Here is a 25,058-nt window from a genome sequence, read left to right as displayed (position 1 = left end):
TCGGGGGTTGATTGTGAATCTTGTCAATTGCGTAGATGTTAAAGCTTGTAAATAAGAGCGTATGCCTATTGAGATTTTAATTTGGTCTTTCTTAACCACTTCTGCATTTGGTAAAGAATAATCCACCACTCAGATGGCTTTCGTTGCTCGTCATTTGGAGGGAACTCTTCAAATCGCTCTCGGAGAGTCTGCCAGAATGAGTCAAGATCTTCGCTCATGCCCTCTAATACTCGTGATCGATAGCCAGTATAAAATTTCCCTAGAAAATCTACAATACTCTCGAGATTAAATACCACTATATAAGTCGCGCATCCTACAAGAAAGGTAGTTATGATAAAGGGGTTTCTTGTATCATTATTCGATATATCCGGTACGGCCCAAAGAGCCTATGATTCAGTTTAGCCGGTAACTCATTAATAATAGAGTAACAGGCACTCATCTCCAAATACTTACTGCACAGAATGCCAATGGTAGATAAACAATGCTCACATAAGTGAGGAGCTTTACATTTTGGCCTAGGCTAGTGGATGATCTGCTCTCTATGAGAGCACTAGCATTGAAAAGCTATCAAATTTATTAGCCTAACGTCTCCAAAATATAGTAAAAGTGGACAGTTTGACACTTACACCATCGCGTAGAGTCTGTACAGTTGCTAACTTTGCTCGGAATTGAGATTGCAACTCTTCTAATTGTTGTCGAACTTTTTCACCTCGATCGTCAAGGGTTCGAAGATTGTTCAATTCCTGTTGAATTGCTTCAATATCATGGTAAGGGGTTATTAATTCATCTCCAAATATTTCCAATCTGCTACGCAATAAATCAAATTGGAGATCAATTCGGGCTTGCCGGAAGAACTTCCATTGTTTAATATTATCTTCGATGCTTGTGTCGAATTCGTTGAGACAACCAGTAATCCAAAAATAGAGTCTTGACCGACTAAAAGTTTCATCATCGAAGAGCAGCATTGTGTAAGATTTTGGATCCATGAAATCTTCAATTAGCAAGCTTCCAATATACCCATTGAGTTGTCTCCATCGGTCTTCAACTTTTCTAATAGCATCGACGATAATAGTCGCTTCAGCAATTAGCAAGCTTGTCTCGTGTACAACCACTGACCAGTCTGTATCCATTTTTTCTGGTTGGATAAAAAAGTTAGAAGGGCTTAGAATCAGCACCGTCCAATGGCCTTGGGTAGTAGATTGAGAATCAGTAGATTGAGAATCAGATTTTTTCTCTGGAAAATTTCTGGCAGGGATTATCTATACAGTTAGTAATGAGCTTCTTTATCTAGAGATGAGGGCCTACTGTAAACGAGCTTTCTCGAAAGGGTGGTCCATTGCTTTTCCCACTATTGTTGCCGCTATTTCTGTCTGGCTTTCCGTAGAGGTAACCGATTTTCAGATCCCTTTGACGACTCATTTCAATTACACCGATAGGGCTTCCTTGTGGTAATATCTCATAGAAAGTAATGTGAAACCCATTACCAAGATTTGAATATGGATTCGTTGTCGCGCTACTAGCCCTTCGTTGGCATAATATGTGAAGATTAATCGCTATGCTGATCGGATCATCTTCGTTACCCATAGCAAGGAAAGGAAGATATCTATAGCTTGGCCTTACTGGTAGAACAAGTGACAGTCCTTGACAGACTCTGCTTGGGTTAGCATATCATGGGTTCATAGTCAAGAAAGTTACGCACATAATCCTTTGGCACGGAGTAGTGCCATCATACAGCGTTTGGCCACGGGCTTGTGGAGCCATTTCCCAGTGAGAAACCATAGGATGATATCCAAACCTGGTCATAATGCAGGTTAGATTTATAATCGGGGTGGCTTCCAAGAAAAGGGATAGGCTTACCGTTCTTCTTTCTTGTGCTCGAACCAGGGATCATAATTTTCATGTATAATGCCGTGTGGGTCATCGCATCCTATGTTATACATAACGTAATGATGTGGCCCTAGTATTCCTGAGCTTTCGGGCTTGTCCCAGATGATAAAATGGCCAAAGGCTTGAATAGCGTCCCAAAACGAGTCGAGAGATTCGATAGTAGTCAAATTAGCTTCTTCAATGAAGATACTTCGAAAGTCTTTGCTTTGATTTTTGGTTCCACGATTGGCTCCACGGTGATCCCAGTGAAAGTCGAAACTAAGCTCGATTCTACCATCTTGAGGGATGCATTGAGCGAAATTTAGCCTAGCAAAGGTATGAGGCAGTGCGTATGCAAGCTGGATAGGAATTTTCAAGGGCTCATAAGCTCCAGATTTTGCCATCCAAAACCCCCACACATGGGCAGGTAAAACGAGGGCATCAAGAGCAGCATATTTCCTAAGCTCTTCTTTCTTTCGCTGATTTGTCATTTTTACTTTTATTCTCTCTTTCTTCTTTTTCTCCATTTCCCTTCTTTCTTCTTCTTCTTTTTTCTGTAGTTGCAGTTGCCCAACTGTTAGCTATTTTCCGGACCGACTATGGCTAGGAATCTTGCCTCCAGATTGCCCTTTGAGAAGATCAGTAATTGGCTTAACACAAACGTTGATAATTAACCTACTTGCTATGTTACAAATATAAACAAATTAGTTACTTCGTTAAATTCTTCAACCATAGCATAATATCACCTAATAAATAAACTTACTTCCCATGAATCCCGTCTATATGGCAGAGGCAAGTCCCCGACATGGCGGAAAGGATTCCAGCTTTCGTCAGATTGCCTCGAAAAATGGTGAGCTTTGCGTTTAATATTGAAGTGATTAGCTATAATAAAAATGATGAGTTAATCGAGTTAAATTTAGCCATAAAACGATCAATATTACGTGAATCATATAAATAAATACTCACAGGAAGACATTTGGAACTAATCGTAACTTGGCAATTCGAGTGAAATTAAGTGATGGTGTGAAATCTTGCAAACGTCAAGTTCAGATCGCTTGCCCAATTCCAGCCCAACCATTTAAATATATAGCTAAGTGCATCTCTTCGGGTTAAACAAAAATCCGTCAGGCCAACCAGATTATAAAACATGCATCAGGCTGTGATCGAGTGTGCATCGCGCAAGACCAACAAAGCGGCTGCTTACGGAGCGCAAGAAGAGAATGCATCAACTACCCCATGATACAGGGGAGCTTAGCTAGGCAGCAAGGCGGAGCTGACAAGGCATATCCACCACTGCTATGAATAAATGAGACACAAGCCCATCATCAATGTGAGGACTGCAAATCGTCTAATTTTTACAGGAAGATTCTCATCAACTAGATATCCAGTACCCAAAGACTATGGCGGGGCTCTTTACTTTTGACAGGCGTGGTCAGCTCGAATATTTCGCCAAAACAATCGAAACCCCATCTCATGCAAAAATAGCCCCCAAAGATACATTCCACTATAACTTCTCAGATATCCCAGAATCTGTTCTGAGCGATTCTCAGAAACTATGCCAGCACTGCAGCGTGCTGCAGCTAGAAAACTTACGCCTTGCACATACCACTCCCTGGGATCGTAGAAAGCCTCCAGAGTTGAAAGCAGATGTCCCCGGATTCGAAGAGGATCTAGAATATCATCGCAAGGATATCGTTCCCTCACTTCCACGTCTGGCCGAGTCCGCAGACGCTGGATGTGGTTTCTGCTGCCTTCTTCGGAATGCCATGATCCAACATTTCGAGCGGTTTCGTTTGGAACGCCTTCCCGATGATACAATTGAGCTATTACGGATCCGCCATTATTGGAATCCTGGTTTGACAGCTTTTACCGTGTACAGTCCTGCTTTTGTTAGACCTCGGCACAGATTTGACTATCTTACCTTTCGTGTCAGTGCCAACTTGAATGGTATGATTCATGTTGACTCTCTTTGCTTTGAGATAATTCCTCTAACACGACCGGGTTTTCAGATGAATGCGCCTCAGTACTTGACATCTACACAAAGCGTATTCCCGACAGTGTTATATCGCCAGCCGGCATCTTCACATTAAAGAAATGGGTTTTGGGCAGTAAAGAGGAAATGGTGGCTCTAAAGGCACTCTTTCGGCCCACAAGACTGCTACATATTGAGAGTAGAAAAGAGTCGGGCTTGATTCGCCTTGTGGAGACCCATGGATATCCCAGCATGGATGAAAAACCTCAGCCATATTTGGCTTTGAGCTACTGCTGGGGGAAAGAAGGTCCTTCGCTAAAGACTACAAAAAGTAACTATTCTCATTTACAAAAATCCATCTCTTATTGCGCCATGCCCAAAGCGTATCAAGATGCCGTGCGTGTTGCGCGTGCGTTGGGCGTGAAATACATATGGATTGATGCTCTGTGCATCATTCAAGATGACAATGAGGACTGGGAGAAGGAATCTCGAATGATGGCAGAGATCTTTCAAAATTCCTTGGCCACGGTTATACTGCTACGTACAGCAACATGCAATGAGGGCTTTCTGGAGCGGAACCCAAGTATCAAGATCAGTTACCAAAACCGCCAGTGGGATGTTTGCGGCTCGTTTTTTCTTCGTCATATGCCCTACTCTTATTTAGACGCAGAATCTGCCATACGTGCTGCACCTAGCTTCTCAGATCGACCAGTCTCGTTAGAACTCCAGAATTCAATCTGGCAGACTCGCGGCTGGACGTTTCAAGAGGATATGTTTTCCATGAGAAAGCTATATTTTGGACAGCTAATGATGTATTGGGATTCTCTCAAGCCTGTCGATATTATGAGAACAGAGGACACAATCATTGATGACAGATTAGATCGCCTTGATGAGAATGCTGAAATTTCGATTGTTCATTCGTCTGAGCCATGGAGAGGCGACTATGATTACGACGGATGGTATTATCCAATGCTTAATTACTGCGAAAAGAATCTCACGTACGAGACCGATAGGCTCTCTGCGGTGTCTTCGTATGCGAAGCTTGTCGCCAGCAAGAGCGGAGATACATATGTGGCTGGCTTGTGGAAGAAGAATCTCCATCGCGGCTTGCTCTGGAAGATTGGTAGGAGGCAGCGCAAGACTTTCCATGGGCTGATGAGAAAATTGTCAAAATCGCCTGAATACATTGCGCCATCGTGGTCATGGGCAAACCATCATAGTAAATTGCATTTTGACCTTTCAGACGGGATAATGCAGCCCGAGTGCGAGATCCTCGAAGCCAAGACGAGGAACTACGGCGATATATATGGTCCTGTGCGTAGTGGACACATCTTGATCCGCGGAAAAGCCTGCAACATCCCTGGCGGAAAACTTCATATGCTGCCTCTTATGTCCCCTTACCTCAATGTGCAATGTGAGTGGCTAGCTATCGAAGACGACCAATACGTCGCTCAGTGTGCTCTCGACTGGAGAGTGACAAATGATGGCGGTAGGCAGCTCTCAGAAGCGGGAGATTCTGTTCATGCAATCATGATGCTCCTCATTTCCAGCAGCTATACGAAGAATGCGAGCGCATTTTCCAGGAAGCCGCAGGAGTGGGAAATCAAAGAGGACGATCCGCCACTTGAAGTCATGCATGGCCTTTTGCTTTATCCGACTGGAAAGGCAGACGATGAATACTGGCGAGTTGGATTGTTCCATTCTTTGGCTGATGAGAAGGGAGGTAGGAAGTATTTTGATGAGTGTGAAGAGCGTACGTTTCGGATCATTTAGATATGAGAGGAAAATCAAGAACCTCCACTGGCTTGACATTATTCTAGAAGACACACTCTTTCTACTACATTGCTTGTTTAGCCTGTCGCTGGGCAACGTAACTGTATCACAGATCACGCCTTGCAACAACCGAAGCCGTCCTTAATGAGCAGAACATGCATGCATGAACGCTACCGTGCTCTTATTTCAGCTCTCTGGTGGTCCAAAATGCCAGGGATTTAATCCGTGATGTGCATATTAATTTATGTCTCGGGAGCAAGGATACTCGCTGCATGTAGTCCAGCGCTTGTCTCGGCTAGCAGACATTAAACCAACAACACCATGAAAATCCTTCCATTCGTATTCCCTCGACTCTCTCTCCTTTTTTAAAAGAATAAAAAAAATTAAACAATTTATTTCAGAATTTCATCATTAGTTTTCATACCAGCCCCGCCAGTGTATGCTACTAATTATGTCACATATCACGGTGAAGTCATACGTGACTCTGTAGCATCGTCACCACTAATGCATGAAGCAACATTATGACACCTATGATCGCGCTGTCTCAGCCAGTCGTCGCACAAAAGCATTTACAGGATCTTGTTTCACCATTAACCCTCCGTCGAATAGATTGGACGGGAGGAATCTCACTAGCAGCTTCCTTTGAGGATCAACGGGCAGCTGCTCTTTAAGCTATGGTCCGGTACACCTTCTCTGAGGCGATCATCACTTTATCACTACTAGCGCTCTACAGTCAACGTCGCGATCGCCTCAATTATTAGCTACCATGTTTTAAGTCTTAGCTTCGTTTATCGCATCTGATATAATTATTCTCAATTTAATATTCTTTTTCCTTCCACCATCTATGATTGCATGATTTGTCCCTCCTACCTAAATTACACACTAGTCAACATTACTGGTTGTATCCTTGGAAAATCGCAATATTCATAGAGCCTCAACAAGGATTAATACTTCATGTAACCATCAGCCCCAGCCTCCAACCCCACTGCGCTTATTTCTCCAGCTGGGTCAATTACGAGTGTCGACACCCACAGATCGGCTTGACGACATTGGTTTTCTAACTGAAATCGCTTATCAAAAATGGCGTCCGCGATGGAAGACGTCATACGCCAATCACTTGCCGATCTTATTGAAACAGGGGGTCACGAGCTGGGATCTTCTCCAATAGCAGTCTATCTCGACTACCCCGGCTTTGCAGCAGCTCACGATCGCAATTAGAGCACATGCGAGAGCGAGTCTGCGGCTGAGCCGAGCCGGCAGGATATAACGCCTCTGGACGGTCAATCATGTGTAGCCAATCCTTCGACCAGTGATGCGGGAGCCATGTCGGTCGCCTCCGCCATACCTTTGCAACGAGACTTTGGCGAGTTGGGAGCTGGTACGTCCACCGCCATGGAAGAGTATATTTCTCATTTAGATCGTGGCTCTGAACTTGGGAGCTACTTCGATCTTGCTCGGGACTCTACGTCGATCAATAATCGGTCCGCTGAAAAGCAAAAGATGGCCTTTGAAGAGACGACCCGCTCTATATCTTCTCATCTACCGTCTAAGATATCCCGGCGCCGGGCGAGAAGTCAAATCGCATCACCTATTGTTGATTTTGATGTTGCTACAGCAGAGAAACCGTACAGAAAGCGCCAGAGCAGTCAACCGGTACGGAGTCCCAAGTGCTACTACATCATTAATCCCAGAGTCCCCGGCTTAGCCTGGTACTTGACCAAAGGAAAGGGCAATTCGAATTCACGCGAGTATGAAGTTGAAAGTGTACCAACTCGTTTGGTTCGCACTAAGCAGAATCACGTAGGGTATCTTATTGAAACAGCTAATCGAGACGAGGTGACCGTCGATGCTGGACATCGACCGGTATCTTGGACTCCAAAATACCAGAACGGCTGGTCTACCGCAGCAGAGCCTATTCAAGAAAAGGCGACCATCGATTCAGAAACAAAATCCAATAAAAGAGTTAATCGATTTGAAAGAAGTGATACAGAAGAAGAACCACTCAGTGATGAGTCAAGCGTTATCGTGAACCGCTGTGATATTCCACTCATAACCAAGAGTATAATACACCAGTTGCAAGCAATCCGACCACAAAATCGATTTTACACCACATGCAATAGCGAAGAAAAAGACGAGGCCTCATCATCTGAACAGCGGGATCTCGAGAATGTCATCGAGGCTGCCCTGTTGGAATTCACGAGACCAGCGCAAAACGGTGACAAAACTAGGACGCATGAAGAAGAAACTACCTACGAGAGCAAAATGCCCTCCCAAATCAAGCTAGAAAGCGAAACTCGGCGCATAAATCTTCGGCCATCTATAGCTGCAGATCCGGCTATTACCTTGAGCATACCTCAGACGTCATTTACCATCCCAGATGCTGATTACAAACATAATGTACTCAGAAAAGACTGGAAGCAAGGTGTTTCGACGACGACGACACTAATTTCACCTCGAAGCATTACTGCAATCACTTGGGCGAAACATGGCGGGCATTCGGAGGAGCCAACTGAGTCTCCTGTAGCAACGGATAGTCCTTCAGATGAGAGTTCTGGGAATACTGCTGAAACACGTCGTACCTCGTCCTGTCATGGCCACAATCAAGACCAGAAACTAGAGGCCTCGCAAACCTCTCTTGGAGCTTCCAGCGTTGCATCATCCATGACCTCGTTTCCGAAACTACTTTCACGCCATTGTACTCGAGAATGGATCAAGCCCCTTGCTAATTTGGAAGATTTGCACCATAGGCCATCATCTGAACCGTTCTACCAAGGAGCTAAATCTCGCGCCGATCGCCTTTCTCACACACCGTTTAACGAGAGCTCATTCTCAAACTCTTGGGCCGGTGATAGTTTCCAATCTCGCGATGCCTCCGGCTATTTCACCAATGAAGCTCAGAACGCCCGGCGTTCAACCATATCCCAGTCTTCAATGGCGAACTTGAAAAGCTTTGGAACCCAAATTGGCGCAGCGCGGCACCGCCGTCGAAGTACGGCATCCTACGATTCCAGGGCTCCGGTTTTGCAGGATCATTTTCTGCCAAATATCTTGAGCAGATTCTTCAATAGCAAAAATAACGGAACGCCTGGAAGCCCCGATTCTAAAGAAACAATGCATTCAGGAGCTCTACCTCCTTACAATTCGCCGGCCCAGGGCCATTATTCAGCGAATACCCCCAAATCCGGAAATGGGTCGTTCATCGAACGAAGCCCAACTGTGTCCGTGGAGGACCGGGCCAGGATACAGGAAGTCCTAGTTGGAGGTTCCGCAGTAATGCATAGGCGCCGATGCGATACGTGTTCTGAAGATAATAGGCCTCACATTTGTGAGGACGACATAGAAAATAGACTGAGTTGAAGAGGTGGAGAGGTGGAGAGCTAAATTGCATCAACATACGCGAGTATTATTAGTTTTCTATAGTCTTTCTCCTATGTTGTATCGTCTGGATAATAATATTAATTCATTATTGAATAATCTCTATCTTGTTGTAAAGTGATATTATGTTGTAGTCAAATACCAAATATAGCATCGACGCAGTCTATTCTCTTCTCATGCTGTTTCTTCTTTCTTATAAATGGGATTACTTTGCATATCTCTGCCCAAATTAGGACAAACTGACGGGGTGCCATCAAATATACTTAGACAATACATCAAAGTTTGATTGTACCAGAGATATTCTTCATAAAAATATATGAATGAAAATAACTATACTCCATATCATGCCAGTATGATGAGAAAAATTGCGCTTTACACCGCTTTTGACGCCCTTGCTTTATTCTCCCGATGTCTCTTCTCCTTCGCCGCCGTCTTCCTGCGAGTCATCCACGACTTATTCAAGTCCCTTCTGTTCTCCCAGAACCATTTCTGGAAATCAGTCGTGGCGGAATGTTTCCCTCCTGCAGGATTTTCATCGTCTTCATCTTCTCCATAGCCTTCTTCCTCTCCCTCTTCTTCCTCCTGTTCATTAACTGCATCGACGTCCCCCATGTCCACATCCTTCTCGGGAGAAGCGCCCCAAAAGCGCATGCGTGACGGATGAGCTGTATCTGGAGTTGGAGCAGCACTTCGCGTGTTGCGCCAGTCAAAGTCTTGACGAGAATAGGGTGTCATGGGCGCGGCGGCCAGTGCGGCTTCAGAATCCTGTTCTCCCTCCTCGTCGTCCCCACCTCCGAAGAAGCTGAAGGGTTCATCTTTCGGGGCGGTCGTGGGTGCATTGCCGTCGGGTTTCGGCCGCTTATACAGAGCCTCTAGAGGGTGTACTTCGACATTTGTTGTTGTCTCGGGAGGTGGAATCTTGATTGCCAAGGGCTTGGTGCTTCCTGGGGTGGATTTGGATCCGCTGGCTTTGGATGAAGATTTGGGCGTTGACTTCTCTGCTGCTTTCGAAGGTTGTTCTTCCTCTTCCTCTGAGTCTTCGTTCTCGCTTGAGTCGTCGCTTGAATCATCGCTTGAAGTATCGCTGTCATCGTCATTCTCCTCGTTTTCAACCTTGCTTTCAGCAGGGGGAGGCACTTTAGGGGTTTCTTCAGCTTCCGCCTTCGCCTCAGCTTCTACCTCCTTTTCAGACTCTTCTTCAGACTCTTCCTCGGACTCATCTTCTGATGATGTTCCTTCTGATGAAGTACCACTGCTGCTGGTGCTATCGTCTTCCGATTCTTCAGGCTCTGGCTTAGGTTTGGGGGTTTTCTTCGGCCGTTGTGTCGCCTTTGGTTTTTCCTTCTCCTTTACCTCCTCCACGACGTTACCCTCTTCGTCAACCCATCCCTTTCCTTTCACGTACTCGGTCGCCTTTTGCCGGTCGGTTGCCACAGAGGCTTTGAGAAAACTGGGAAATTTTGTGGTTCTCTCAAATTCATGGATGACAACTTCTCGTGAAGCACCCTTCTTCTTGCTCCTCTTCTTGTGCTCCAACTCCCCAGGAGCCAAATTCTTCAAGGTGTTTGGCGGTAGCTTTGTCTTCAGCAGGCACTCTTCTCCTTCTGTGTATTTGGACTTAAGTCGTTTTCTCTTCTCTTTCTCTTTGCTTTTCTCCTTGTCTTTGCTGTCCTTGTCCTTTCTTGTCTTCTTCTTGTGCGTTGTCGGTGTTTCGGTCCATCCTCGCTTTACCTGGCGATCATGCAGCGCCACGCCCTCCAAAACATCTACCTCTCGCTTTCGTTTCTTCGAACCATCTTTGCTATCTTTAGATGATTTCTTCTTCTTTTCAGGAACTTGATCTTCCTCTCCGGTCGGCTCTATCCGCGCCTCGGGGCGAGCCTTCTCAATCCGCATCTTGCACCCCTTCAGAGTCGCTCCGTTCAGCTTCTTTTTCAATTTTTCCGCATCCGCTTCGGGGAGTTCGACAAATCCGTATCGATTCTCCGGGAACGTTTCAATCGTATGGTAGGAGATGTTACGAGCGACCGGAAGGACTGAGGCAGGAATCACTACCTTGACCAACTCGGCGTCAAACGGCGTGATGTGAAGGCGGACGAAATCGTCGGAGTCGCCCATTGGGAGCTGCACGAAGACGTATTCGGACTATGCACCGCTTTTTGCAAACTTATCCAAGCGCGTTCCGGAAATTTCACCGTGTTGCGACGCAATTAAGCGCCCGACAAAAAAAATATCCTGGAAGCGTGCAAAGTCGACAAGGAGCATTTGGAAATTTTAGCGGGTCGAGAGATAAGACACGGGAGTAGGGGCTTGGGTTATTCCGCGCCGCTGGCTGCCTCGAGTTCTTATATGCATGGATTTTGCTACCCTAACGCTGGTTACAGCCATGCTGGTATCTGATGGCTCTCTAAAGCGGTTGTTGTAAAGAGATGCTAAATTATTATTTTCCTAAATTGAGAAATAGAGGCAGATAATTGAGAGAAATTTTTATTATTCACACTGTTTGTTAGAATTGCTGCTTCTACGCTTACAGGCAGATTCATAGCAAGTCAGCCCAAAATCGAGCATTGAATTAGGCCCTGATCAAGACCTTGCACCCTTCCTCTATTAAAGGAAGGAGAGAGGTCGTTATCATCAAGAGCTTAGAATTTTATTTACAACCACCAAAATAGTACAGTTAGAGTTATTTGAATGTCTATAAAACCATCGTGTTCCCATAAACCCCGTCTTATATATCATTTGGGTTGTCCCAATAAGACGTCTTTCGTATAATGTTACATAATTTTACAATAGCTGCGTATTAAAACGCGTATGCCGCTCTGTATATCAGAAAAAATAAAGGCCTGCCCTCTACTCTACAACGAGCATCCTCGATTATTTTATACATTGGGTGAGAGGAGATCGTATTTGACACATCGTTCCACCTAAACACACGTATGTTAGCAAAAGAAAACTGATAAGAGACATGACCCTAAAATGGAGACACTTACATCGTCAACGCTGGCTTGCAGGAACTTTCTCGTCTCCAAGCCCATCCATAACATGATCATCGAAAAATCACCGTGTTTCGCCATCTCTGCACCACTCTGGGCGCTTAACTGTCTCAAAATCGGAAGCGAGCTGCTCAGCAGATCGACATTGGGGTTTAGGCTTCGACCGATGCCTTCAAGAAGGAGAATACTGATGACGACGTTGACAAAGTCGCCCTCTAAACGAACGTGATGATTGCGCACCATGGATAGAACTTCCTGCAAGATGTCACCAATTTTGACGTTGCCGAGTGCAAGTGTGCGGCTTTTCACGCTGAGTACTAAATGTTGCATTTTGAGAGCGAATACTTTCTTGTCAATCACAGCCTCAGGTTGACGACAGCGTTCGCACATCAGATGGCCGGCCTTGTAGCCGTCAAACTCGGCGACAGCTCGGAACAAGGCTAGGAAATTGTCGCGATTGGGCGCATTCAGCTCTGTTACAAGCCCTGTGTCTATGAAAACAAGCTGCGGACGATATCCTTCCGCATCGATCTTGGCCAGTTCGGCTTCCCACGCTGACCTATCCTTGAGGTGTCGGTATGGGCGTAGCCGTTCCAGAACTTGTTCCGTGACGTCTAGTTGGTCGTTATCTGAGGCAGGCGGTGTTTTAGGTGTTTTAGGAGACCGGCGTAATCGAAGATCTGGTTTTGCGGATTGATAGAAGCGGACCATGATATTGCCTGGGTGCAGATCGGCGTGGACGAAATTATCCAGCAGCAACATTCGGAGAAAAGCGTCTAATCCCTCATTGGCAATATCATGCTGGAAGACACCGCCTCCGCTCTCCATGAAGTCTGCGAGGGGGATGCCCTGAGCAAATTCCTCAATAAGGACATTGCGGGTGGTGAACTCAGAATAGGGGAAAGGGAACGAGACAGTCGTCCTGTCCTTGAAATTCTTTCTGAAAGTCTCCAAGTTGGCTGCTTCTATTCGCAAGTCTAGTTGAAGCTTCATCATTTGGCCGAACTGAGCAACTTCATCCGGTAGAGATAGCCATTCAATCGTAGGGATGGTATTAAGCATTGAAGCAAAGAAGCCCATAATCTTCAAGTCTCTACGCACTATGCGTTCGACTTTGGGATGCAGTACCTTGACTGCAACGTAGGTTGATGGGACTTGCTTTGGAGAGCTTTTCAACACCGTCCTCACTTGGTGCTTTACATTTTGTGATAGTAACCGTGGCCCCCGTGAGTCGGGCTCAAGATCTTGCGGTGCTGCAAGATCAGGTTTGAGCTTTGCTTTGTACACTTGCGCAATTGCACCGACTCCAAGAGGTGTTTCGTAGAATTCGTCGAATATGTCCTCAAACTTGCGTCCATTGAATGCAGCCTCAACTGTCTTACGGGTGACATGCATGGAATGAGCCGGAGCATTTGAATGCAGCTTCGACATTGTATCACACATGGCCGTGGGGAAGATGTCAGTTCTCGATGCCGCCCACTGTCCGAGTTTGATAAATGCCGGGCCTGCCCATTCCATGGATTGTACAAGGAAGCCATACCACCAGAGGGTGCCGCTTCGTTCACCATCTTTATCAGGATGCCGCCGGCCAAACCAGATTACAGGGACTGAAAGAATGACGGGTACGAAAATAACCACCAAATGTAGAAACCTGACTCCGGTACAAATTGGCTCCAAGATATAAGCGTCCCAAAGGAGTAAAATCTCGTGTATAATTCGAGATATTCCGCGGTCGTCATCGTCAATGGACCTCCTGATCTCAGCTCTGGATGCTTCCAACATGCGAGATTCGCCAGTCTCATCAGCATCTCCATTATCCGTCTGTAATAGCTGGACAAAAGCTCCTGTGCCAAGTGCAGCACCAGCCGAAGCATGCAACGTTATCCGGCTCCTTGGTTTTCCTTTCCATGCTGGCGGCCTCGTTATGTGAATCCAATTACACGACTCAGAACCGCTCCGACATATAGTTTGGCGCAGCGCATACGGCCGCCACAAGGTGCGCCCGCAAAGCCGGCCAAAGACAAAGCCAGCCCTCATATCGGCGGACTCAATTCCAGGCCGATACGGGCTACTGTCATAGTCAAATACTCATGAAGAGTTTCCGCGGCTCAAACACACCAGAAAAAGGAAGAGCGAAAAAAATAGAGCATCGACCCGGAATCACAAGCTTCTTCTGCACGAATCCCTGCAACACGGGAATCCGAATCGGTGACGTATGATTGACACGGCGATTTCCCGGGTAAACACGTGCCCACCTAGGCACCGGGCCAGAACAAAAAAAAGAAGTTTCGGGCTTGGCCGATTTGGTTTAAGAAATTTTTAGCCTCTGATCTCATCCACCCTGCTATTCTCCGAATTTCTCAGCAACTCTCTTGCGCATTTGCAGCAAACAACACTTCAACTTTTCTATTATTCTTTTTAATTGTTTAATATCTCCTATAACTTTCATATCTCACAATGGGCTGGTTTTGGGCTGAACCTGCCTCTCCTCCGGCTGGGCTTCCTGCGGGACACCCACCCATGTCATCAAACAAAGAGCCTCCGGTATGATTATTGATTTGCGACGCAAATCTGATAGAAGCTCACGTATTGCAGGCCGGTTGTCCAATGCACCAGAAATCCGCCGATTCTTTCAACCCACACAAATCCAAGCCCTCCGAGAAATCATCAGCTTCCGGATGCCCCGTACCTCATGGTTCATCATCGCCATCGCCAGCATCTGGATGCCCAGTGCCTCATGGCTCGCCACCACCATCGACGTCTGGATGCCCTGTGCCCCATGCCGCCCGAGAGAAGGAAGAGCCCAAGTCGGTGCTCTCTCAACTCAACCCTCTGAACTACATGTTCCCAGATCTGTCACAGAAGCCCGCGGCTAATCAGACGATGGCACTGCCGGTCGAGCGAGAGGAATCTACCATTCCTAGGGGAGACGGCGAGGGCACGTGGGAGTACCCTTCGCCTCAGCAAATGTACAATGCTTTGTTGCGCAAGGGATATACCGATACCGACATTACGGCCGTTGAGTCTATGGTCTCTGTCCACAACTTTCTGAACGAGGGTGCATGGCAAGAAATCATTGGCTGGGAAGAGCGCTTCGCACGAGGACTATACAAAGGATGGCAAGTCTGCAAACGGGGAGAAGAGCACACATCAGAGGAGATGGATCGCAACTGGGATGGCACAAACGTCACCCCGACTCTCATCCGATTCCAAGGCCGTCCTAAGGACCTTACCCCCAAAGCCACGATGTTGCAAGTCCTGGGCTGGATCTATCCTTCCAAGTTTGGGTAAGATGAAACCTTCTATCCAATCTCCACGAGAACGAAAAATGCTAACAAGATATAGAACTGATCTGCCCTTCGATCGCCATGACTGGTTTGTCTCTCGAAATGTCAACGGTGAATCGAAAGAGATTCGATACGTCATCGATTACTACTCTGGAGAGCCCGAGCCAACTGGAGAACCCGTCTTCTACCTGGATGTCCGACCTGCTGCCACACCTCTAGGAAGCGCAGAGCGAATCATCCGATGGAGCACAGACGTGTGGTGGAAGGCTATCGGAGGTGACCAGCGAGAACAGAACCCGCAGCCATTCTTTCGCCACAACGCAGTTAATAAGTCTTGAGCCTAAATGATTAATGAGTCTATGGCATCTTTTGGCATACAATTCCCTGCTCTTAAAATTTCACGATTATGTTTGTATATGTATACTATCACGAATGGGATAGGCGTTACTGTGTATTAGATATCATCAGTTTGCTGTATATTTAGCTTATATCCAATTCTATGAGTGCCATTTGTGCCTGTACATCAATTTTTGCTTTTAATCTAATTCCTCGCAGCAGCTTGATCGACCGTTGTGTAGCTGCTGAAATAAAGGCCAATAAAGAGAGAGAAAGTGAAAGAAGAATAAGTCATTAATTTTGTATGTATCGAGTTACGCTTATATCCCCTTCGCATAGCAAATGTATTTCCTCCACTACTTCTCCTACGCTTTATACAATAGTACCTCTGCATCTACAGATACGCTTATGTTGAACAGGAGATACAAAACCGTGATTCCACATTGTATCCTATAAACTCCGAAAACCACCAAAAATATTGTCCCCCAGTTAATTGGTTAAGCGGAAGAAGAAAAAATAAAGTTGCGTCGAAGGTTTCGTCGCTGTTAGTGAGCTCTTTGACTGGCTCTTATGCTCCGGGGGTAGACAATTGCCCCCCTCGCCGTATATACTTGCTGATGTGCTAGCATAATTCATCTCGATATTGGCTTCATGGATTTGCCCATTGCAAATCGAGCCATAGCTTTGTCTATTTGATGCTTGTCGTGCAAACGGCTATTGTTGCGCTTTTTCCGCCCCATGATATGGCAGAAACTCTTCAATCTTGGCTAGCACTGAGATCCATTGGCTTATCCCACAGGTTGCGAAGGAGAGTGGTCATACCATCCTCCTCCTCGCCTCCAACCAAGCTGGAGCCACTAAGTCTTTCGTTTAGTCGGCTCATATCATCTCCTTCGTAGCTCGAGCCTGCGCCGTTTGTCTTCACCGAAGCCGTTCGTTTGATTGAGGGTGCTTGACGTCCCTCAGGCATGCTAATGTTTCGAATATGGCGAGCTGTGGGATCCGTTGACCGTTTGCTGGCTGTCGTTGAGCCTGTATTGGTACGAGGGATCCTCTTGGTCTTGTCCATTCCCGGGATGTGGCTGAGGCGGTTCAGTGACCTTACGATGGGGTTTTGGTGACGCCGGACGACTAAGTATTCCATCCCCGTCCGCTCCAAGAGCTTGGTAACACGGGGGTCTCGACTATTGCCTCCGTCATGTCCTGGATCGCCAATACCGATTAAAGGCCCAGTTCCTACAGCTCCACCAAGACCAGGGACGGCTTGTCCGGGCTCAAGAGATGAACTGGCGCGCTGCAGGTTAAGCTTCTGTTGTGTACGCGACGTGACTGCCGAGGGTGCAGCTGTTCTTCTGGCAGGTTTAGGTACTAGAGCGCTAATATCACTCTCTATCGGAGACACATCTTCGCTAGCATGATACTCGTGGGATCTTGATAAGTTCGCCATTGAATGCGGCCGGCGAACAAGGTCCTCAGATCGATGAGAGCCTCCTCCGCGAACAGGGTTGTAGAATGAACCCTCGCTGGTGAGGCCTGAGCCGGGGACGACTTCGACGAAGCGCGAAATAAGTCCATCTTGCTGGCTTCCGGTCGGCGGAGAGGGCTCGTGGCTGGTCGAGGCCGGCGATATATGCGTAGGAGTAGCCTTTGCCATTTCTGTGGACATTTGAGGTGGAGCGCCGTGAGACGAGATTCTCTGTAGTAGTCGCGTCGTCGGGTAATCTTTTCGCTCTGTTGCTTTACGAGAGGGCGATGACGATAATTCCGGTCGCGCTGTCGATTCCTCCGCCGAGGCCTCTGCTGATTCTTCTATTGATGATGCCACCGCTGGCGCTGCAGTCGACGCGCTTGGAGTCTGCGGGCGCGAATTTGCCGCACTGCCTCCGGGAGGGAAAGAAGAATGCGTGCTGCTATTTAATGAGCCCTTTCGCGACAAATAAGGCGAATTAGAGCCACTGGCATCAACCCATTCGTCTTCTGGGTCATCCGAACCGAGGTCGAAGTGAACCTGGGACTTGGTGGCTTTGTGAATACCGGTACCGCTGGCGGTGCGTTTTAGCTTGTCAGAGGAAGAGGACTTTGTGCGCTTGCTGATCTCGACGTGTGAACGATTGCGCTTCAGGTTGCCCTGGGATAAGCTCTTGGGGATGGCCGTATCTGAGCCTGGCTGCGTCAATTTGACCTCGCTGGTCGCGCGGCGGTGCGGCACGGGTCGCTGAGCGAATTGGGATTCGAGGTCGGTTGGAGAGCCTTGCTTCTTGCCTAGATTGATTCTAGACGAGCTGTTGTGTGGCTTGTGCAGAACCTTGCTGGAAGAGGGCACACGACCGTGGAGGCGGCCAACGTGGCGTTGTTTCTGGTGTTTTGGGCGATGATGCGGATGGCCTGAGGAGGTGACAGTGTTGGCGTCGCTGTGGTCGCTGGCGTGATGGTTGAGGGGAGGGCGCTTTGATTGGCCCCCGGTCGCGGCAGATGCAGATGCAGATGCAGATGCGCTGTCTTGGTCACTCTCGGACGCCATGGCTGCGGTGGTTTTGCGCTGGCTGGGCCGCGCAGGGCTATATTGCTCAAGACGAACGGGTTGGCGATGGCTCTTCTGTCACTACGGCAGAGGAACTGCAGAAGAGCCGCCTCGATCTCGATTGGGATGATGCGATGCGATGCGCAGAGCTCTGGACTCGATGGACGGCGGGCTTGTAAGTGCCTGTGGCCTACTAAAGCCGGCACCGAAAGGGCTCCTGGTGGAGGGTGAGACACGTGTGAATGGCTATAAAGGGTGGTTGATGTCGGCTCAAAGCGACGCGATGCGACAGGCGGGCTTCCGGACAGTCCAGGGGGGTCAATTGATGGCGGCACCTGTAAAAAAAGTGCTCCAGGCGTCCAGCACGGCTGAGCGGCAAAAGGGCTGGGAATGCGAATTGGCGCGGCCGGGAAGGGATGAAGGATGCAGGATGCAGGATGACTGATGGACGAGAAGATGAGCTTTAAGAGAGGCGGAAAGACGGTGACTGGGCTGGCTTTAGGAGAAAAAAAAGTGCGATGCGTTTGCTGCTCGCGGCAGGTGGAGGAGGGTTGAACAAAGTGTAATTGTCATGCCCTAATAAAGGAATAGTCGCTCTTCCCGAGACAGACCGCCGAACCGGGTCTTTGATGCAGCCGGAGAGACAGGAGGAGAGAAGAGGAGATGGAGGGTGGCCGGGCCAGCGCAGTGGTTGAGGCTGGACGGCGAGGCTTCTGTCGGGCTTCTGCTTTGTTTGCTCTTTTTGTGGCCCATCAGAGTTGGCCATCAAAATGCTGATGCGAAGTGCGGAATACCAGGAGCTAACATACGTAATGGAGTTAACAACTTAAGCTTTCGGTCCATCGACTAGGTATTAGTACTGCTAGCACTGGCATTGTGTTACAGGTGTATTGTTATTATTGTCAATTTCCCTTCTTTCTTCCTTCTCTGTTCCCAGCTCTTTTCTCTTGTCTTCTGTTGCTTGGCTGGAATGCAGGCAAAACATTGTCTTAGCTCTAATCAACCACCTTATTCAGTGCCATGGCATAATTTGCGTCATACTACGCATTGGCTGCTACCTAGTACCGAATGGGCGCTGTGTCTGCTCCATCCTGGATTCCTGTACTTCCTTGGCGTTCCACGCTGCTCTTGGGCCGCATCAGGTAGTGCTACCGTCCAATCTCGCTCTCCCAAAATGGCGAATCCGGGCTCGTTCAATGTTTTAATGTTTAGGTGAGTGGCGCACCGGTGAAGGGCCCTTTGTACGACTTTTCGAGATTGGGCTCTCTACCTCTACCAACAATGAGGCTGGCCATGCAACCTGTCGGAGCGCGCAGCCAGCTGTGCAGGTTGAGCGAGGCTCGGCGTGCCAAAGCCGTCTTACACGCCCCCCACGGCTCTCGATGTAATTAAAAGCCCATGGGGTTTTCAGGCTCTATCTGGGGTACGGGATTCTGGGCCATATAGCTGCTGCCTAGAATTGCCCAATCTGTGCATCGTTGCCCAATATCCTCGAGGTTGCGAAAAACTTGTTCCCACGCTGTACTTGGAGACACCTACACCCTTGCTCGCAATGTAGCAATGACGTTGGCTTCTCCGGAACGCTCCATTGCCGCGTCCCCCTTTTCCATTTTAGCCTACAAAAGTAGCAACTACCGCCAATAATAGGACTTGAAATGTTTAGTGATTTTAATAGTAAAAGAAAGGGTTTTGTATGGAGTTTTGGAGTGCTGCCAGACGACGAAATCGAAACAATACGCTTACTATTCGTTCTAGCCCCGATCCCGGAGTGGTTACAGATCAAAGCTGATAAATTCATTCACTCTTCAACCCACCGTAACAACAATGCATAGGTTCTGCAAGTTGGACATCTCGGCATGTTAAAATTATAATTCCAAGGTAGCTAGAAAATGTTCTATCAATTGGCACATCTTTCTATCTTTACAAGTACAAATATCACGTCACCAACTGAATTGCAGCTGGTATGAATCATCACGTGACTTTCTACAATCTTTGATACGATACTTTCGCCCCACAGCCGGATTCTTATCTCCATACATGATACAGAGCATTTACGGAGTCGCAGTTTGAGCTTTAGCCTTTTTTTGAACTCTAAAGCGTCGCGACATTCTCCATCGGCCTTCTTTTATCTAACCTTAGTACCTGCGTAACATACGAGCCAATAGTTGAACGATGTCTTCAATCTCGGAGCTCCAGGCAGAGCGCCAAACCTACCAAGAACAGGTACGAACCGAGACTCTTGCTGCCCTGATACCATTTCCCACCCTGAAACCGGTTGTTAACACGAGTTTAGCTGGACCTCGTTTTTGCCCAAATCCGCGATGACCCCGATAATACTGAGCTCCATGCGCTCCAAGGAGAGCTGAAGAACTTTGTCGATCTCCTTGACGAAAACATTGCCGATCTGAAGTCGAAGCAGGCACCCAAACCTGATCTAAAACCAGCCGCGCCTCCTCCAGAGCCGGCCAAGTGGTCAAAAGAGAACCATCCTGCATTCAAAAAGGCTGCACCACCGGCTGAGGAAAAGGAAGAGGTTGCTGTGCAATACCAGGTCAATGATTCCGTCATGGCAAAATGGCTTTCGGGCGACAAGGGTTTCTATCCGGCGCGTATCACTTCCATCACGGGATCATCTACGGATCCTATCTATATCGTAAAGTTCAAGACCTACGACAACACTGAGACGCTCCGATCAAGAGATATTCGTCCTATTTCCAATAAACGAAAAGCCGAAGGCCCTGCATCAGCATCAAGTACCCCAGTGTCCACCACGCCGGCTCCCGGAGTTGTTAGCTCGGCCGGCGCCACGATGTACCCGGAGGTGAAAAAAGAGCCAGACGCAGAAAAAGATGCTGTTAAACCACCCAAGCCAAAGAAGATCAAGGCCAATAAAGAGTTAGAAGCTGGCAAGTCCAAATGGCAAGATTTCAACGCCAAGTCAAAGTTTGGTAAATCTAACAAGAAGGACTCTATGTTTCGTACACCTGAGGGAATCCATGGGAGAGGTAAGGCTCACATAAATCTTAATATGGACGGTACATTTTGCTAACGTTTCTGAACTAGTTGGATTTACTGGCTCTGGCAAGTCAATGAGCAAGGATCCCACACGTAGTCGCCACATCTACCAAGTTAATGAAGAACTCGACTAAGAATGCCTTGCCTAGATTAGGCAGTATGGGAAAAGCTTGAATTGATGTCAAAGAAATTAGAGGCGTTAGGGAGCAGGGAAACTATTGTTGATACCGCGGTAATATGCCTTGCGATATGTTGTTGAAGAGGCTAACATTTATGCATTTGGCTTTTTTTTTACACCAGAATTTTGATATCGCGGCTTCGAGAGAAGAATTAGGTTATGGGAATATTGGTTGCCATTTGGCAAAATACAACATGCTTTATTCAAGAATAGGCGGCCCCCTTTGGGATGTGGAATGCATTGCTAAGTTACGATGGCAGGTTCAAACGACCACCCTTTCATCAAACGAGGTTTAATTCTCCGAGCACGCCGTCTAAGTATATTATTTTTATTTTTATTTTCTGCTTGAAAAGGAGAACAGGAAGAGTTAGTGACTGTGATGCCCGTGTTCCTTTAGATCGATCTTGGGGCAGATAGCTTTAGCTATATCGAGAAATCTTGATGCTCGTTCGCTGGATGGCTCAGCGACGACAGTCGGCTTTCCTCTCTCTCCGTCATCACCGATGTTGGGATGAAGCGGGATGTCTCCTAGAAACTCAATTTCATGTTCTTGACATAGCTTTTCCACCTTCTTATTTGACCCAAACACGTGAGTATCCTGATGGCAGTGAGGACAATTAAAGAGAGACATGTTCTGCACCATGCCAAGGATGTTGACGCCAACTGTTTTGAACATGTTGATGCCCTTGACCGCATCTTTCGTTGCCAAAGTATGTGGTGTAGTGATAATAACAGACCCTGGGTTGATTAGCATTCGAGAGAATGAAAAGAATTGTGCTCCTTGTGAAGAAGAAACAGTTACTTACCGTCCAGAATAACTTGCTGGGTAATGGTCAGCTGCGTATCACCTGTTCCGGGAGGCAAATCCAACACAAGAATATCCAAACCACCCCAATCTACTTCGTGGAGGAGTTGCTGAATCGCCTTCATAACCATTGGTCCTCTCCACACAACTGGAGCACTCTCTCCCACCAGATAGCCCATTGACATTGTCTTAACTCCGTAGTTTGTTAGAGGTATTAACTGATTGTCTAAAATTATGTTAGCCATAGTATCGTATTAGTATTAAGAACTATTTTACTTACTACTAGATAGCCTAGGCTCCCCTGATAGATCGAATAAGGTCGGAATAGATGGGCCAAAAATGTCGGTATCCAATATTCCAGCGCGGAATCCAAGTTTAGCAAAGGCTAGTGATAAGTTTGCTGTTTCATATCAATTGTGAGCTGGCCCTATGGCTGCTTGGTTCTTCTTAAATGGGCAGAATTGGGCCTACCCACCAGCAACAGTGCTTTTGCCGACGCCGCCTTTGGCAGAAGAGACGGCGATGACTTTGTCTACACCGGTAATCTTCCGCCTCTGAGGCCGTTTCGGCCAGTTTGGCGGAGTACCCGATCGAGGGAGACCCTAAGATGTTATCAGTGGGAGCCTCTTACTATAGAACGTTAAAGTCCCACCAGTGGATTTTCATGCTGAAGAGCTCTTACAGCTCGAAAGAGCAGCGAAGAAGTAGAGCGCATTGTTGATGATTATGCTGAAAGATCTTAATAACACTATGAAATCAACAGTAAAGCGTAGGCCATTTCAATTGATTTAAATCATTAAACTCATGTGGTGCAAGATGCCGACTTTGGCCAATATCAGTCTTCTACCCGTAGAGTAATAATTGCGTTCTAAGAAGCTCGCTCGTGTAATATTGGAGGAGACAGTATCAAAAGACCCACTTATATAAGCCATAGATGGTTAGTGTATTTCGGCCTGCTTGCAATTTATGCAAGCTAATTTTTGCCATGATTCACCGCCTAAAAGTTTAGTCGCAGCTGTTTCTAGACGGCAGAAAAAATCCCAGCGTGGGGCTTGAACAAACTCTCAACCCAGCGAGATCACGTTCAAAATGGCCAAAACAAAAGGACGCGCAAAGGCATTCCAAGACCCGGATGAGGAATTGGTCAAAGGTATTGTAACTTGGTATTATACTTTCTTAACCATCTATTGTATACTAATAATAGGTAGATTACGACCCCGAAGCCAATGTGAATAACGACAATGACAATGGAAGTGACAGCGAGGATGAACACGCTGGCACAGAACATTATGTGACTGTTGGACACAGTAAGCTTAGAGAGAAAGAGGGTATTTCTCTGGGAAAGCAATACCGCGGATCTCGAGTTTCGCGCGATGCCCTGGAACAGAGCAGCGATGAGGAGGACGAGGAAGAGGAAGAGGACGACGAGGACGACGACGCTGAATTCGATGATCCGGAGACTGCCAATTTAGAAGCCGATACTGCGGAAGCTAGCGACTCGGAAATCAGCAGTGACAACGCTCTAGCAGAGTCTGATGACGAGCGATTGGACTCTTTCGTATTCCGTGGTAGCTCAAAGCCCAAGAAGCCGAAGAATAAGCGAGCTACTGCAGCGGATTTTATGTCTGCGTCTGAGGGCGAAGAAGATTCCGACGAGGCAGAAAATGAAGAAGATGAAGAGGAAGACTCTGACGAGGATATGGACGATGGTCTTGATGCATTGCTGAATGGTGGAGCCTCTGATGAGGATGAGGATGAGGATGAGGATGAAGATGAGGATGAAGAGGATGACGAAGAGGAGGATGAAGATGAAGACGAGGAGGATGAAGACGAAGATAAAGAATCAGGCAAACAAGCTGCAAAGCCTTCTCTGGACGCTTCATCAAACCAGACTGAGGTACAAAAGGGAATTGCTATTCAACAACAGAGGAAAATCTACGATGGGTTGCTTAACATGCGTATTCGACTTCAAAAAGCAATTGTTGCCGCCAACACGTTCACTACTTTGGACTCAGACTCAAGTTCCGAGACGGAGGCTTACGAGGCTGCTGAGGAAGCCGCTATTAAGCTGCTAAACACCATCAGCGACCTTCGAGAAAACCTAGCTCCACCAACTGCCGCGGGCAGTAAACGCAAGCGAGTATTGGATATTGATTTTTCGAACCAGCAAATTTGGGAGCAGATTCAAGAAGATGACCAAAGAGCTATCAAATTCCGAGAAGATAGATTAGACAAGTGGTCTCGCAAGGTGCAAAGCGTCACTGTGGCCGCTCCAGCAAGCAGACTGGGTGCCAAGCCCAAGACGCTCATCAGTGCTTTGCAAGACCAGCTTGCCAATCCTGACGGCCGGCTTGTCAAGCGTACGCGAGTGCCTCGATCTTGCGCACCAGTTCAAGCTTCCAAGAAGGTTACTGAGAGCGAGGATATCTACGACGATGCTGACTTTTACCAGCTCTTATTGAAAGAGCTTGTGGATCAACGCACTGTCGAGTCGGCTGCAGAGCAGTCAAGCGCCGTGGCGTCTGTTATGCTCACCGCCAACAAGGAAGCCAAGACTCGAAAGGTTGTAGACAGGAAGGCAAGCAAGGGGCGAAAGTTGCGATTTACAGTGCACGAGAAATTACAGAACTTCATGGCTTCAGAGGATAGGAGAGCATGGGAGCAGGGTGCAATTGACCGCTTCTTTGGCACTCTATTCGGCCAAAAGATGGAGTTGAATGAAGAGGAAAGCGAGGACGATGAGATGGAGGCTCTGTACAAACAGGATGAAGGACTTCGGCTGTTTAGATAAGAGAAGAGAGCTAAAGAGGATATTTTTTCTTTTCTTTTCTCCATTTTTATAGAATGAGACTGATAGACGGCTAAAAAGATATCGGCCAAATTGGATAAGAAATACATTGTTAATAATTTCTTTTACACTATCAAATAATCTCTGAT

The 25,058-nt window shown here is 47.2% G+C and overlaps 11 protein-coding genes across 11 annotated transcripts; 5 read left to right on the top strand and 6 right to left on the bottom strand.

Annotated features, from left to right (window-relative positions):
* Position 1: 1 nt before the first annotated feature.
* On the bottom strand, positions 2-1,638 carry GGI43DRAFT_216127 (uncharacterized protein). The gene is made up of 5 exons (XM_083200275.1): positions 1,621-1,638; positions 1,306-1,553; positions 627-1,259; positions 454-564; positions 2-386 (listed from the first exon to the last, which is right to left on the bottom strand). Exons 2-5 carry the CDS (start codon positions 1,417-1,419, stop codon positions 66-68), a joined length of 1,179 nt encoding a protein of 392 aa, XP_083056716.1. The 5' UTR covers positions 1,420-1,553; positions 1,621-1,638; the 3' UTR covers positions 2-65.
* On the bottom strand, positions 1,323-3,162 carry GGI43DRAFT_216004 (uncharacterized protein). The gene is made up of 8 exons (XM_083200273.1): positions 3,018-3,162; positions 2,833-2,956; positions 2,630-2,748; positions 2,546-2,548; positions 2,483-2,494; positions 1,858-2,420; positions 1,621-1,651; positions 1,323-1,558 (listed from the first exon to the last, which is right to left on the bottom strand). Exons 2-8 carry the CDS (start codon positions 2,840-2,842, stop codon positions 1,547-1,549), a joined length of 750 nt encoding a protein of 249 aa, XP_083056715.1. The 5' UTR covers positions 2,843-2,956; positions 3,018-3,162; the 3' UTR covers positions 1,323-1,546.
* A 104-nt stretch (positions 3,163-3,266) lies between these two features.
* Positions 3,267-5,611, top strand: GGI43DRAFT_387515 (HET domain-containing protein; the record flags this gene model as incomplete). Its single annotated transcript, XM_083203942.1, has 2 exons — positions 3,267-3,813; positions 3,876-5,611. The coding sequence occupies 2 exons, from the start codon at positions 3,267-3,269 to the stop codon at positions 5,609-5,611; spliced, it is 2,283 nt and encodes a 760-aa protein (XP_083056714.1).
* Positions 5,612-6,432: 821 nt separating this feature from the next.
* GGI43DRAFT_216034 (uncharacterized protein) lies at positions 6,433-9,163 on the top strand. Its single transcript, XM_083200274.1, has one exon. It carries the CDS (start codon positions 6,935-6,937, stop codon positions 8,966-8,968), a length of 2,034 nt encoding a protein of 677 aa, XP_083056713.1. The 5' UTR covers positions 6,433-6,934; the 3' UTR covers positions 8,969-9,163.
* Positions 9,045-11,242, bottom strand: GGI43DRAFT_415554 (uncharacterized protein). The gene has a single exon (XM_083207164.1). It carries the CDS (start codon positions 11,102-11,104, stop codon positions 9,359-9,361), a length of 1,746 nt encoding a protein of 581 aa, XP_083056712.1. The 5' UTR covers positions 11,105-11,242; the 3' UTR covers positions 9,045-9,358.
* A 127-nt stretch (positions 11,243-11,369) lies between these two features.
* On the bottom strand, positions 11,370-14,137 carry GGI43DRAFT_415553 (ABC1 kinase family protein). The gene is made up of 2 exons (XM_083207163.1): positions 11,977-14,137; positions 11,370-11,910 (listed from the first exon to the last, which is right to left on the bottom strand). The coding sequence occupies exons 1-2, from the start codon at positions 14,014-14,016 to the stop codon at positions 11,866-11,868; spliced, it is 2,085 nt and encodes a 694-aa protein (XP_083056711.1). The 5' UTR covers positions 14,017-14,137; the 3' UTR covers positions 11,370-11,865.
* Positions 14,138-14,303: 166 nt separating this feature from the next.
* On the top strand, positions 14,304-15,706 carry GGI43DRAFT_215968 (holocytochrome c synthase CYC3). The gene is made up of 3 exons (XM_083200271.1): positions 14,304-14,523; positions 14,575-15,266; positions 15,325-15,706. Exons 1-3 carry the CDS (start codon positions 14,437-14,439, stop codon positions 15,602-15,604), a joined length of 1,059 nt encoding a protein of 352 aa, XP_083056710.1. The 5' UTR covers positions 14,304-14,436; the 3' UTR covers positions 15,605-15,706.
* A 472-nt stretch (positions 15,707-16,178) lies between these two features.
* GGI43DRAFT_215970 (uncharacterized protein) lies at positions 16,179-18,355 on the bottom strand. The gene has a single exon (XM_083200272.1). It carries the CDS (start codon positions 18,121-18,123, stop codon positions 16,360-16,362), a length of 1,764 nt encoding a protein of 587 aa, XP_083056709.1. The 5' UTR covers positions 18,124-18,355; the 3' UTR covers positions 16,179-16,359.
* Positions 18,356-20,103: 1,748 nt separating this feature from the next.
* Positions 20,104-21,478, top strand: GGI43DRAFT_215965 (tudor domain-containing protein). Its single transcript, XM_083200270.1, has 3 exons — positions 20,104-20,346; positions 20,417-21,128; positions 21,187-21,478. Exons 1-3 carry the CDS (start codon positions 20,296-20,298, stop codon positions 21,270-21,272), a joined length of 849 nt encoding a protein of 282 aa, XP_083056708.1. The 5' UTR covers positions 20,104-20,295; the 3' UTR covers positions 21,273-21,478.
* Positions 21,479-21,647: 169 nt separating this feature from the next.
* GGI43DRAFT_215937 (P-loop containing nucleoside triphosphate hydrolase protein) lies at positions 21,648-23,029 on the bottom strand. Its single transcript, XM_083200269.1, has 5 exons — positions 22,774-23,029; positions 22,597-22,723; positions 22,402-22,521; positions 22,123-22,347; positions 21,648-22,054 (listed from the first exon to the last, which is right to left on the bottom strand). Exons 1-5 carry the CDS (start codon positions 22,834-22,836, stop codon positions 21,684-21,686), a joined length of 906 nt encoding a protein of 301 aa, XP_083056707.1. The 5' UTR covers positions 22,837-23,029; the 3' UTR covers positions 21,648-21,683.
* A 95-nt stretch (positions 23,030-23,124) lies between these two features.
* GGI43DRAFT_215878 (apoptosis-antagonizing transcription factor) lies at positions 23,125-25,058 on the top strand. Its single transcript, XM_083200267.1, has 2 exons — positions 23,125-23,271; positions 23,330-25,058. Exons 1-2 carry the CDS (start codon positions 23,211-23,213, stop codon positions 24,910-24,912), a joined length of 1,644 nt encoding a protein of 547 aa, XP_083056706.1. The 5' UTR covers positions 23,125-23,210; the 3' UTR covers positions 24,913-25,058.

This window comes from Trichoderma evansii (genome assembly GCF_050947405.1).
Source record: "Trichoderma evansii strain SZMC 28006 chromosome Unknown GGI43scaffold_25, whole genome shotgun sequence".
NCBI lineage: Eukaryota > Fungi > Ascomycota > Sordariomycetes > Hypocreales > Hypocreaceae > Trichoderma > Trichoderma evansii.
The sequence above is the reverse complement of the archived record's forward strand: the minus strand, read 5'-3'. Positions and strand labels throughout refer to the sequence as shown.